The following is a 12,854-nucleotide window of genomic DNA, read 5'->3' as shown; positions in this document are numbered from 1 at the left end:
TACATTTGTTCAAGAATTTGTGACTATGTCATTACTCTTTTTCATCTACCGACATTCTTTTGGGGGGGGGGGGCGGGGGGGGGGGGGGGGGGGGGGGGGGGCGGCTGTTGTACATCGAATCGAATTTCCTTGTATGCTACAACCAATAAATCAATAAAGAATCGAGTTAAAAGGCCGTTTGTGAGAGGATGTACCGAGCTCATGCTCATTTGAAGAGCTCACTTCCGAGTTTTACAGCATCTATTTCTTCACCAAATTCAGAATGCAAACGACCAATTTCCCTCTCTTGAATCCCTTCAAGCTCCCCAGCTATTTGCCTCATCGACGGCCTTCTTGAACTAACATCTACACATTGCAATGCCAACTCCATCATCTCTGTTGCAGCACCAACTGTTTGCTCCCCCAGTGTTTTGTCAACATACTTGCCAAGATCACAGCTTCTTTTCACCTTCAAAACAAATATAGTTATACTAAGAATTGTAGATTCTACCTTGGCTTAATGTTTTTTGCTTTACCTGCAGTATTAAATTTTGGTCCGAGTTTGAATGATTCCTGCCATGTGCTTCACGTCCACTGATCAACTCTAATAGAAAGACCCCGAAACTGTACACATCACTTCCTGCTGAATAATTCTTTGATAGATTTAACCTTTTGGAGACATAAATGATTTAGATTAGACATCAGTAGCTCAAGAGATTCCAGGAATTGATACAAGTTGCTTATGGAACAATCTAGTTGAGACTTTGTTTAGCTTAATCAAGCACTGAAAAAAGCTGATACTGCTGGTTACTGGTGGTTCATAAGAGATGTTACATACTCTGGATCAAGAAAGCAGTCAACGGCTGAAGTTGATCCTGCGTGATGACTCCCCGTTACCAATTTCAACAGTCCATAGTCAGAAACCTTGGCTGAGTAATTTTCTTCCAGAAGGACATTGCTTGTCCTGAAGTGCATGTGAAAGAGAGGAGGAACCAAACTGTGAAGATGTTCAAGTCCTGATCAAATATAGAGGTATGATTGAAAAACTTGAACTGATTCAATGTGCAGCAGAAAGTGGGGAAGGAACATTAATTGGTATACATTACCTTTAGCTGCACCTAAAGCAATTGATAATCTTTGCCGCATGGTCAGTTTCCCAATAGGCAGACCTTCACTATCTGGAAAAAGCAAATATGCCCTTGAAAGAGAAAGATAGAGAGAGGCAGGTCAGGCAGGAAGGATGAGGATGAGATGAATGGATTACCGTAAAGGTGATTTTGAACATTTCCATTAGGGATATAATCATAGATTAGTAGTTGTTGGTGGTTCTCTTCACAGAATCCTACAAGCTTGACAAGATGCCTGTGATGAACACGAGCTATATGCTTCACCTGTAGTGCATCAAGGCAACTTAGCATGCTAATGAGTTCTGAAATGGAAAGAATTTTTAGGACACCAATATTTTGCATATTGACTGAAATTTGAATAATATGTACAACACAAGTCCTTGAAGTATGATCATGGTATCTGAATGGAACAATTCAAGCAATAGAAGTATCAAGTTTTCTGTCATCCAAAAGCAAGATGGAAAGACCTTCCGAGTGCAAGTGTTACCTCATGAAGAAAATTCTGGATTTGGGTATGCAGATGTCTCTTGATGACCACAAGAGATCCATCTTGAAGCAATCCCTTATATGCTAAACCAAATGAACCTTCACCAATGATATTAATTTCACTGAAATTGTTTGTAGCATGTTTTAGCTCCAAAATTGTTAATTGCTTCAAATTTTGTGTATCAATTGGAGAGACAGCACCAGGATAAGGGGAAATATCTCCTCTTTCCAGCTCAGCTGCAGATGGAAAAAGGGAAAGCCTGTTAATAATATTTATCTGAGTTGCTAGAGACCAACTTCACTTCAATGGACTATTTTTCCCATAGCATTGAAGCTGCATAGAGTTAATTTTTATAGCAGCAAAGACAAATGACATGTAAATGCTAGTTCAAGACCTAAGACCAGATTTAACCTTAATGTCACCACATTCAAAATATATCCAGTAGAAAGAGAACAGAGATGGTTATATTTTCTCACATCTATCCTAAATCGTTCCAAACAGTTGCATCTGCGGATCTTTCTAGGATGATAATATCGATTATATCAATCTGTTTTGCAAGCATGATCAATAAGGCATAAAGTGTTATTGTCCTGAAAATATACAGGAATTCACCTTGAAATAATCTTAGTAAAAGACAAAAATATACAGGACTCAGACATCCCCCACTAGCCTAAAATCACCAAATTCCCAACTGCCACATATACCAAAAGTTAAGGCAACATAAAATCCGGCAGAAGTAGGCCATAACATAGACATAGTTTGTTCAAATTCAACCCGTCTCTGGAAAGCTGCTCCAATGGAAACCTTTTCTAGCATTCAAAATCTGTTACACGTTTGTTTCTCTATCAAATTATTAGATGTGAAAAAGCTCTCTCTTTTGGAAACTTTGGAGCCCTCCAAAACCTAAAGCTTTCTTTTGAATTTTGACAGTTAAAAGGCTTGAAGTTAGCAGATAAGACTAAGTTATGCCATTGCCCTTATGTGACTCAACAATGGGAAGGTTTGTGTATATGGGGATCAAATTATCAATAAAACATCCAGCATCTCATCTCAAGCTTCCATCCCAAATAACTAAGAAATTGATCTGCATTATTTTTTCCCCTCTCTTATAGTATCGAGGGTCAACTTACCAGAAGGAGATGGTACAGAAGATTCTCCCTCGGATCGCCTTATTCTTCTTTTAACACACATCAAGCATATGTAAACAAACACCACAAAGCCGATCACAAGCAAAGCTGCGACAACACCACCCACTACTGCAGCTAGTTTCTGTTTTCTTGGTCTCTTAACATCATCCTGCTGCAATGGTGTTAGTGTTGGAATACCATTGTCCCCACCAATTGATGATGCTATCCTCCTGTTTCTTGATTTACAGTTCTTTTCTTGAAATGGAAATTGAGAGTTTGAGGGGAAGAAATTTGGATTAAAAGAAAGGGCACAGATTTCAGGAATCCTGTGGAAGATCCTAGAATATCATTTAATTATTACTAAATCAATAGATTCTAGAAAACCAGTGAGTCTTTGCTGGAGCATAATAGATAATCATTAAATACGAAGGAAAAAAAAATGAAGGGAAACTCTAATCCAGTCACTATTCAATTCAGAGATTTACTCTAAAGAAAAGGATTAACAACTAGTCAGACAGACTACCATATTCAGTATCAATACAGCTATTTGATGAGGCAACAAATGGAGATTAATATACTACATCATTTCAGATGTGAAAGTGCTACTGAACCTCTATCATTGTCACTATGTTTCCGACAAGGTAAAGAGAAATAAAGAATGTAGTTTCATCCTGTAACATAAGAAGATCACAAATGATACAACTCAAGATTCAGCAGGTCATGCAGAAGACACAGTTTTAGCTAATATTCTCGCCATTACAAATTCTGTGGGTCGTTAGAGCATATAGATAAGTAGATGAATGCATTTCCACAAGTGGAATGAGTAAAATTATTTGGTTACTCAAGACATAATATATGGAAAATAACCTTATCAGGGAGAGATTTTGTCTGATCATTAGTTTTCTGATGAAATTTGTTCAAGTCACTGCAATCTATGCTCAGAAGGTAACTAAAATATGTTCAGTTTAGAGTAATTCCATATGGTGTTTTCATTATATGTTGTTACAGAAGCAGAAAAAAAAAAGCCAGTTGTCTGCGCTATATCCAGGCAATCTAACATCTGTATGTTATAGATGTATATCAGTTACACTTTTGCTTGCTATTTCTGCTATTTTCTGAAGGCAAAATTTTACGCAAACAGAGTATGGACAAAGCATATAGAAAGTGTGTCCACCACATAAAACAGGAGAGAGAGAGAGAAAGCTTACAAAGAAGCAACACCTGGGTCTTTTGGTTCATAACAATTGAGACATGCTCGTTGTCTTATGCATGGATACCTCCCAATCCTCCCACTGGATTGTCCAGGAGTGCCTAGTGCACTCTTGCAAGCAAGTAAAGCTTCAGCTGCGGTGGGAAAACAAGGAGTTATTATCCTTTGGTGGCAATCCTCTTGTCATTTTCATCACGATGAAAAATGTTGAAATTGCTAATGGGTAGAATTCAGCTAGTTGAGTACAACTCACCAAATTCAAGATGCCTTTGGCATACCTTGTGGCTGAACATAGAGGCGGCCAAAGGTTTATAGGCCATGGAAAGAAATAGAAAACAACTGGTGTGGTGTATTACAATAATATTCAGAATAAGGGATTCTGGTTCCATATCAGAATATATATAAACTAACAAAAATTCAAAGTCATACTCATAGACCATACATCAAGTCCGTTCACAATTCGGTGCTAGTATGAAATGTTTCAAGCAAGCAAACATGCTAAGCAGTGTCTGAAGAGGCACTAAATCATATTGTAGCAACTTAAGTCAGCTTGCAAAATCATAAATTTCTGATCAAGGCTTGTGTAACATCAATTCAAGAAAGAAGCAATAAATGCTAGCTTACAGTGAAATGAAAGAAGGCATACCATAAACTTTGTGGTCTGTACCACTGGATTGTAAGAGCTGAATCAATAAAAGCAGTGGCAGTTGTTGCCACCAGAACAAGTGCATTGTCAAACGAGCATCAAGCCATGGAGTCCCCCCACAATTAATTACCGTCAAATATCATCTGGGCATGAAAAAAGCGTCTATTAAAGTTGAATCTCAAATACAATCACTGAACCACAATAATTTGAATAGACTGAGCGACAAAATAAATACAAGCCCAGCTGCTTGTATCAACTATCAACTACACGGGTATACTTTGCATCAAAATAAGTCACTTTTTGAAATAAAAAGCTTCTGTGTGTGGCAGCAGATCAGAAAACGTGCAATTACTTATCAAAACAGATTTTCTAATATGTAACCTAATAGGATAACAATGTGGAAACAAAAATCTTTTCTTTTTTTTTTTTTGGGTAGAAATAGACATTCAAAAAGAAACACATGGGCAGTTTCATGACTGAACTTACTAATAAATGAGATGAAGGGGTTTGAACATTGAATAAGAGCGTAGACAGAAAATTCTTCTTTCTGTAAAAGATAAAGAATAATGGAATTCATATGTCATATAGCACGAATTTCAAGTTACTTTCAATGAATTCAAACCTAGAATCAATTAGCTGGATAAGTACTAGGAAAGTTACTATATGAGGACACTAAGCTCTGAGGACCCAAATTGATTGAATCAAAGCTTTGCTTGTCCATAATTCCAGCTAAGCGGAGATAAAGAATGGCTGTAGCAGACACCACAAGATGCTGTCTTTATTGAAATGGACAGAGGCATCTCTGCTTAAGCTAAACAGCTAAAACCCCACAAGCACAAAGCCTTGTTTGACAGAAAAATCCAATCACAAATCCCAAAAGATTCTCACTCTAATCTCATAAAGCTAATGTCTTTCAATCCACAGAAATGTGTTGAACTTGAGCGACAACAAGCTAATGATTTCTGTCTTAAGATAAATTTTGGAGTGCATTGAAAAAAGAAAATAAAAAAAATCAACGGCATGAGCTCAAACTGTTGCAAGACAGAGCAATTGCAACCTAAAAAAAAAGGAACTATTAAAATGACATAAAATGCATTATGGAACTGTTGTTCCGCAAACAGTTTCAAAGATAAGTCATCATTAAGGGCATATATATAGACCAACATGCAAGTACCCACTAGTCAAGAAAATTTGAAAATTGACTAAATCTAAGAGAGTACCATTAAAGCTGTCTTTGCTGTTTGGCAGCGAGCAGTGAAGCTGAGGAGAAGCATCAATAAATAGAGAACAAAAGCAGCTTTTCAGTTTAGCTTACTAGCTTTGATCAGATGGGATATATAATAGACGTTTTTACAGTTCCCAGAGACAGAGAGGGTCTCCTTTGTATGTATGCAACTTTTTCAAAAAGCAGGTAAAGACGAGTACGTAGATTTAATGCCAGATTGAACATACTATATCTCAAGTGGGACCAAATTTTACACTATGAGGTGAAAGTAACAGTTGTTTCTTCGAAAATGTAGTTTGCTTTTTCTGGCTTCCTCCACATGCCGTGGATTATGTCGCCTGTAATGACCATATCGCCATTGCTTATGGACCAACCATATTTGCAAAATTTTCTGCCCATTTTTAGTATTTTATTAAAAAATTAGAAGTGTAATTTAAATCACTCTGAAGGATTGGCACAAACTTGTGGTAATTTTTTTATCTTGATGCGAGCAGGGACGTAGCGAGGAATTTAATTCACAAAAAGCAAGTTGAATGAATGCGACTGTGAGTTAATTTCACCCAATTTTGCATGCAAGCGGTCCCAAAAATTAGCCTGCATGTTCGAACATGTTGTGCTAAATTGAAAGACTCCATCAAATGATTTTGATAGGATGTGAATTCAATGTTGACGTAAAATACTTTAAATACACGATTGACGTAAGAATAAAAAAGATAAATAAATAAACACGACTTAGCTTAGCAATTGATCTACATCCATGTTAATATCTATCATGTTTACCGTACATTAATAAATTTGAAAACTCACAATAAATCAAATGAGACATGGGCTGGTGAGAACATTTTTCTTTCTTAGAGATAGTAAGAAAGTTCACATGATGCGTGTTGTAATGACTTAAAAGCAGCTGCATATATTGAGGGAAATTGTACCCTAAGATGAGCAGGGAAGATGGTTTCTCAGTGCAATGAGCCGATGTGAAACGTGCAACACTCAGTAGGATGAGGCAGGGGAGCAGTTAATGGCTGTCAAATTCGTTGTCTAGAAGGAGGGAAAGAGATAGTTTAGGACCACTTACAAAGTTGGCAGCAGCTGCAGCGACATTCACATGAAATATTAAGATTTAAGAAGAAGAAGAAGAAGAAGAGAGCCTGTGGAATGTGACTTGTGAAATTTGAATGTCACGTATGGAGGCGCTGGTAGCATGGTGGCTCTGGCTCACATGCACGCTCGCTGTGCCATTAAACGCCTCTCCAAAAGGGGATTCAATCTAAACTAAACTAACTTAGGACACTTTATCCCTCATCATCAACCTCCATGTTTATTTTGAAACAATGGAAGGAAATGAGAGAAGAGGAAATAAGGAAATGAAAAAGAAAACAAGGAAAGAGGATGATTCTACATCAAACAAATAATAAAATTGAGATTGATTTTCTTTCCCTCTCTTTCATTTTCATTCCTCTCTTGATCTCACTGTTTCTTCCAGCCAAACATGCTTTTACTATTTAATCATAATTATAAACAACTAGGCAATAATTTTGTACATAAAAATCTTAATTGCTCCTGATGCAGACATTATCATTTTTTGGGTCCTTGTCAGGTTTGTTTGTCAACTCAAACAAGGGCGGATCCACTCATAGCCAATGGGGGCTCAAGTTCCCCCTAAAGAAAATAAATTCTAAGAATTAAAGAAAAAAATTACTTGGAGTTTCTAATTAGCCTCCATTAAATCTATTAAAATAATTTTAAGAACTATAAAAGCTCACTCTTTAATTAAAAAATAAAAGCTCATAACGACTCATATGAATGATTTTACTATTATTTAATTTATCTCCCTTTAAATCTATTAAAATAACTTTTATTATAAACTCATAAACCCATTAAATTTCAATTTTCACATTGTGTTGTTATGTAATTTAGGCCGGATAAATTAATTTTCTGGATTCGTCACTGAACTCAGTAAAAGTAAATATCCGTATGACAAGGATGCTATATGATGATTTATGCACTCACTTTCTAAAATAATTTCACGTCATGTTAAGAGTTTACATTATTTTGCGCACTAGTTTCAAACCGTCATATTTTGATGAAAGAAAGATTCAATGGCATTCGACTATGTTACCGTTGATAACCTTAAAACAAATGGGCTAAGTGGGCCGTCCCGGCCCACTAACGTACTTGGGTAACTGAACAGCTCTGACAGCAATGGCATTCATAATGACAAGCTAGCACAAAAAATCTCCCCCTCTCTGGCTCTTCCCCAAAATCTGTGGGTATCAAAAAAAAAAAAAAAAAAGGACCATGATTAGCGTTCTTGCTCAGGTGATCTTTCAATTCTCAAATGAATCAATCGTCTTCGTGTTTGTTTGTTTTCTGATCAGAAATCAACATACACTATTTTGTTTTTGTTTTTAATCACTGTGTTTTAGGAGCGTTTGCTTGGCTTTGCATTGGGAAGTGCGATTACAGGATTCGTTGTTTTTGAGCAACGCAAATGCATCTACGGCTCCATTTCAGATCATCAATCTCACGATGAGATCAAGTCCCAGGTTTTTTTTTTTTTTCAAATCCTTTTTGTTGGCTCTTGGTTTTGATATCTTAAACCCTAAAGATATTAACTTGTCCGCTTATGATTAACAATTTAGTTTGCCATAATAACCCTTTTGTTTCTTTATGCTTCTTCAAGGTTTCCCAAATAATAATTTTTTCCCAAGTTTCTGGGCTTTTGCTTCTTTGATAGATATTTCGAGTAGGGTTGGTCATTTGTACACTCGTAAATGACATCGTCTTGGCTTCCTGCCTTTTGAATAATTATAACCCATTTACACCATTTCAAAGTTTCAGTCTTTTTTTTCTTAATGTTTGTCCTTCACTATTTTTGCTAGTTGTTTGACTGTTGATTTTGGAAAAAAAAAATATTGGAAGACTTTATAGGTCTTGTTATAGTGATGACTTTACTTTTTGTGAATGATAGTTTTCTTTGTGAGGTTATCAGTTGCCCTGCAGTTCTTCATGGTCTATGAGTTGATCTTGTTATTAATAGAATTTGATGAGATATCAGTTCCTTAGTGCACATTCCTATTTCTGTGCCGTCTCAAACCCTTGGCATTTTCAAGTTCTGTTTCCATGGTTTTGCCGCACTGTTTATGTGGAGCATAGAGTAAATACCTTTTCAAACTATGGCTGATGTTCAGCCTGCGACTCTACTAACTGTTTGTATCTCTATGGCGAGAAATTTCAGTTCTTTTAAAGCTTCATTCATAGATAAGATATAAATTTGTGACCTCAACCAGTTCTAGGATTACCTGAGAAAAGTTATGTTTCCCAGAACCCTGTTCATGGGAGTGTCAATGTGAGTGTGGACTTGTTCTGAATGGCCCAAGTCTTATTTCGTCTGACGAATTTCAGAGGTAGGCAATTGCCAGATTGTTCATCACGCAATCATTGGGTTTATTTTACAAATGTTGCATCACCCTGAGATACTTGCACATGTTGCTTTGGATCATACATATTGGTTTCCGCAGAACATGAACTTTGTTATATTGTTACTGATTAAGCATGAAACTTTCGTTTATATTTAATATTATTATGGATTCTCTCTGATTGATAAATGCTGGATCTTTTCAGTAATGTTACCATGATAATGACAATCTATGACTCTACCAGAGCTTATAAATGATAGTATTATTATCTATAAAAAAAAGGGCAATGCAGCCAGAACCTTCATGGAAAAGTTAAGATCCTTTCTTTAGTGTGTTGCATTATTTTCTAATAGCTTTTTTTTTTGTACTTCTTACAGACAAGAGAACCCATATTTGCAAGGAAGACTCGATCAGAGTTTGCACATTTATGGAACAAGGCTGTGGACCAGACATTCGGACCTGTGATTGAATCTTTTAGTTCTCGTGGATGGTAGAGGCATTGAAAACAACTCACCAGAAATGTATGACTGTGTTTGTCTATTTACATGATAAATAGACTTGCAGCGTCTTTCCCCGATTCATATTGCTACCTACTTTTTAGTATAAAATAGATGTGTATCCTTGGATATGGACAAAATTATATGGTACAATGACTTCTGTTAATGGATATTGGTTTTCTTTTCATTGTATTGGCTCAAAAGCCTGGAATTGTCACTGTTATTCTCCTTCTTCGCCCTTGTTCATTTGAATCCTTGTAACCAAAATTTTTCCTCCCAATTTTAGCAAGCACGGTTTTACTATGTCTTTAGCTATCTTTTCATAGCATTTCAACTTTCATTGCACTTGGTTCCATGAAATTTACTTGATGCATGTAGTGGGAATTCTTGATGGGCATGGCAGTATGCATAATTAGGCGAGTGTGTGGGTTTTGATTTTTACATTTAATTCTGGAAAAATTAGGAGCCTTCTGAATAAAACTAAAAGATTCGACAAGTATAATCTTCAAATTCTTCAGGAGATAATCACCATTCTGTGTCACATGCATTTTAATTAGCATAATACAAACGTTTGGTTCGTAAGTTCTCTTTCTAGCGTGTGCCAAGGAATGTGAGTTTCTCATCAGCTAAATTCATTATTAGTGCTTTGGTAATTGGGATTTTCTTTTTCGGCCGAGATTAATTTGAAGGATAGGAGAAATAAGCAACATCTGAACTACTACTTGTGTGTGTAGTGCATCAAGTTATGGTTCTTAGACTTGGTTCCATTTTCACTGGTTGAGCTAAAATCAATGTTGTGATCAGACGCTATATAGCCGTTTGTTTTCATAATTAAATCATCAATCCTACATTGCTTTCAATGTTTGTGATTATTGCTGAACATACTTTCTGGAGTTCTTTTCTTGACTTTTAGAGCCAACAGTCTTCTCTCCCCCACTGCTTGCAATGATAATGTGGATCCTTTTATGTCATCTTTGTTATCTTATTTATTTCCCACATACTGCCAAGTTGACACATTAATCACCCTCAGGATCATAATCACAAATTTCTAAAATGCCATACAACTAATCATTAATAAAATCATACGTACATTCCATATCTCAAACTAGAAAAACTAAAAGAAGGCACAAACGAAAAAAAAAGCGAGAAGAAATGGATTAGAATGCGGAAGGGGAATTTGTGAGGCCTGCTCTGAGTGTGATCAAGCATTTGGTTGGGCAGAATTTGCTCGATTCACGTTGGCTCGCCGTGTGACCGCAACATAGTACGCACCCATTGCTACAAGCACAACAAATGTAGAAGCAACCACAATGCCAGCAATCCCACCAGCAGTAAGTCCACTTCCACTTTTCTGGGATGTTGATACTTTGCTTTCGTATGCTTCGGTGGCTTCAACTTGAGCTGCTAGAGGTAATGGAGAGCATTTTGATGAAGAACAATGGTCTTTGGTTTCGGGTTCTCGAGATTTCGGATGGAAGAAATCAACGGCTGATGGTGCAAAAGCCACAGGGCTTTCGTAAGCTAGTCCATGAGGAGCTCTCTCTTGAGCTCTACCAATGGAGAAAATGGCTAGAGCCGAGAAGAGGATAAGCAGAGGGGAAGCTATTTGACTCATTGTGCTTTCACTTGTTTTTAGTTTTGAGTGACTTTCAGCTAGAGGCAAAAGTGATTTTTTGAGTGTAGATTTTTAGGTGGCTTGGAGTGAATTTTATAGTGTCTTGGGATGCGGTTGTTGCTTGGATTAGAATTCTGGTCATCAGGGACAAAAAAAAAAAAATTGTTGGAAAGTGAGAACAACATGATGGGAATGATTTCTCTGCCATCTTGGAGAGATATTGTCGGATTCCCTTAACTGCCCTTATGAAGGTCAATTTTGGCCATCTAGCCAGGGAAATAAATACACTTCCATTGCAAAGATGCATTCCATTCTTCATAAAATTCTCATTTTATTTGTGTTTGAAAGGTCATTGCTGGATGACAAACTAACCTTCTAATCGGTCATTCTATTTGAGTCCTAACCCCTCAAATTGAATGTTAATTGTAGATACAATCCGATACGTTCCGAACTATTCTATTATCATACGAATTTAAACTCTGAATAGGCTTCCAACTCGAGATATCAGTATTAAAAGAAGTTAAGGTTGCTATTCCAAAAATTTGTGCACATATTTTCAGTTGCTTGTTGCCTTCTCCCACTAATTTTGATTATTTTTGTTGGGTATTTTGTTCAATGGTAATTGTAGGGTTAAAATCGTCAGTCAAGAATTCATAAGCTGATTTATTATGATGTTGGTCTCCCTATATGGCTCGTGAAATCATGTTCCCTCTTTTTACTTGAGTGACTTCTCAAACACCCAAAGAGTAGGTTCATTAGTTATTGTCCTCATTGCTTCATTAATCATTCACTTAATCCACTAATTTGTTTATGAGTATCTGCATACATTCACGGGCATACTCTCTGGGAAAATTACCCATGATGTAAAATGAGCAGAAGATCATACTCTTTTACCCCCATCATTTACAAAAACATAATTTGTATTACGAGTACATGAACTGGGAACAAAACTAGTCTGTGATTACGTAGAGTTTAATACAAATGTAATCCCAATGACTCAAGCTTTCTCTTTTCATTATTGGTATTGTTGAAAAAAGTAATGGAAGAAGCGTGGGGATTTGTTAGCTTGGAGTATCAGCAAAGAATGTATTAGTAGAAACAACACGTTTGATGAAATGTAATTATAATGGTGGCCTGCATTGAGCTGTGAGCATGCTGGAACTGAAATCAATAATGCCTTTTTTTCTCTTCCCTACACCCTAATATTAAAATCATCTCAACCCTTTCACGCCATTTTCTCTTGTCCTACAGCAATTTCACAAGCTTCGAATGAAACATTTTGATCAATGTTGTGATGCTGACAAGTGACACCTCTCTTTATCGCTTTTTGATGATCTCGGGCCCATTTAACATGTACACAAGATCCTTGTTTGAGTTAACGGGCTTCTTCACAAGATTTAGCAAGGGCAGGGCAAAGGCACCTCCACATCAGTCACAAGAATTTTTTATTTGTAATTAAAGAATCCACTGTGTGTGGTGTGCCATTGCCTATTCTTGAAGCATTTCTACATGCCAATGCCTT

The 12,854-nt window shown here is 36.7% G+C and overlaps 3 protein-coding genes across 6 annotated transcripts; 1 reads left to right on the top strand and 2 right to left on the bottom strand.

Annotated features, from left to right (window-relative positions):
* Positions 1 to 95: 95 nt before the first annotated feature.
* On the bottom strand, positions 96 to 5,968 carry LOC18034743 (probable serine/threonine-protein kinase PBL28). Of its 4 annotated transcripts, none has more exons than XM_024179550.1 (11): positions 5,237 to 5,615; positions 5,063 to 5,123; positions 4,577 to 4,719; positions 3,929 to 4,064; positions 2,724 to 3,058; positions 1,594 to 1,829; positions 1,244 to 1,370; positions 1,086 to 1,157; positions 818 to 995; positions 516 to 648; positions 96 to 448 (listed from the first exon to the last, which is right to left on the bottom strand). In XM_024179550.1, exons 3-11 carry the CDS (start codon positions 4,659 to 4,661, stop codon positions 206 to 208), a joined length of 1,545 nt encoding a protein of 514 aa, XP_024035318.1. In that variant the 5' UTR covers positions 4,662 to 4,719; positions 5,063 to 5,123; positions 5,237 to 5,615; the 3' UTR covers positions 96 to 205. The 4 variants fall into 4 exon arrangements, with proteins under 4 accessions (XP_024035318.1, XP_024035319.1, XP_024035320.1 ...); XM_024179551.1 differs by having other exon boundaries at positions 2,724 to 3,046; XM_024179552.1 differs by having other exon boundaries at positions 2,724 to 2,970; positions 3,942 to 4,064.
* Positions 5,969 to 8,010: 2,042 nt separating this feature from the next.
* On the top strand, positions 8,011 to 9,949 carry LOC18035148. The gene is made up of 3 exons (XM_006424516.2): positions 8,011 to 8,120; positions 8,228 to 8,347; positions 9,598 to 9,949. The coding sequence occupies exons 1-3, from the start codon at positions 8,100 to 8,102 to the stop codon at positions 9,712 to 9,714; spliced, it is 258 nt and encodes an 85-aa protein (XP_006424579.1). The 5' UTR covers positions 8,011 to 8,099; the 3' UTR covers positions 9,715 to 9,949.
* Positions 9,950 to 10,837: 888 nt separating this feature from the next.
* LOC18035634 lies at positions 10,838 to 11,405 on the bottom strand. The gene has a single exon (XM_006424515.2). It carries the CDS (start codon positions 11,330 to 11,332, stop codon positions 10,919 to 10,921), a length of 414 nt encoding a protein of 137 aa, XP_006424578.1. The 5' UTR covers positions 11,333 to 11,405; the 3' UTR covers positions 10,838 to 10,918.
* Between the last annotated feature and the right edge of the window lie 1,449 nt (positions 11,406 to 12,854).

This window comes from Citrus clementina, unplaced genomic scaffold (genome assembly GCF_000493195.1).
Source record: "Citrus clementina cultivar Clemenules unplaced genomic scaffold, Citrus_clementina_v1.0 scaffold_8, whole genome shotgun sequence".
Lineage (NCBI taxonomy): Eukaryota > Viridiplantae > Streptophyta > Magnoliopsida > Sapindales > Rutaceae > Citrus > Citrus x clementina.
This window is presented reverse-complemented; position numbering and strand designations above follow the sequence as displayed.

What these genes read in the sequence shown, in the direction of transcription:
- LOC18035148 (XM_006424516.2), top strand. Translation starts at nt 8,100, where the DNA reads ATGATTAGCGTTCTTGCTCAG. An exon ending in TGATTAGCGTTCTTGCTCAG is followed by an intron (nt 8,121 to 8,227) that starts GTGATCTTTCAA and finishes ACTGTGTTTTAG; the next exon opens with GAGCGTTTGCTTGGCTTTGC. An exon ending in ACGATGAGATCAAGTCCCAG is followed by an intron (nt 8,348 to 9,597) that starts GTTTTTTTTTTT and finishes TACTTCTTACAG; the next exon opens with ACAAGAGAACCCATATTTGC.
- LOC18034743 (XM_006424517.2), bottom strand. Translation starts at nt 4,661, where the DNA reads ATGCACTTGTTCTGGTGGCAACAACTGCCACTGCTTTTATTGATTCAG. An exon ending in GACCCAGGTGTTGCTTCTTT is followed by an intron (nt 3,059 to 3,928) that starts GTAAGCTTTCTC and finishes ATGATATTCTAG; the next exon opens with GATCTTCCACAGGATTCCTG. An exon ending in TGTTCAAAATCACCTTTACG is followed by an intron (nt 1,158 to 1,243) that starts GTAATCCATTCA and finishes TGCTTTTTCCAG; the next exon opens with ATAGTGAAGGTCTGCCTATT.
- LOC18035634 (XM_006424515.2), bottom strand. Translation starts at nt 11,332, where the DNA reads ATGAGTCAAATAGCTTCCCCTCTGCTTATCCTCTTCTCGGCTCTAGCC.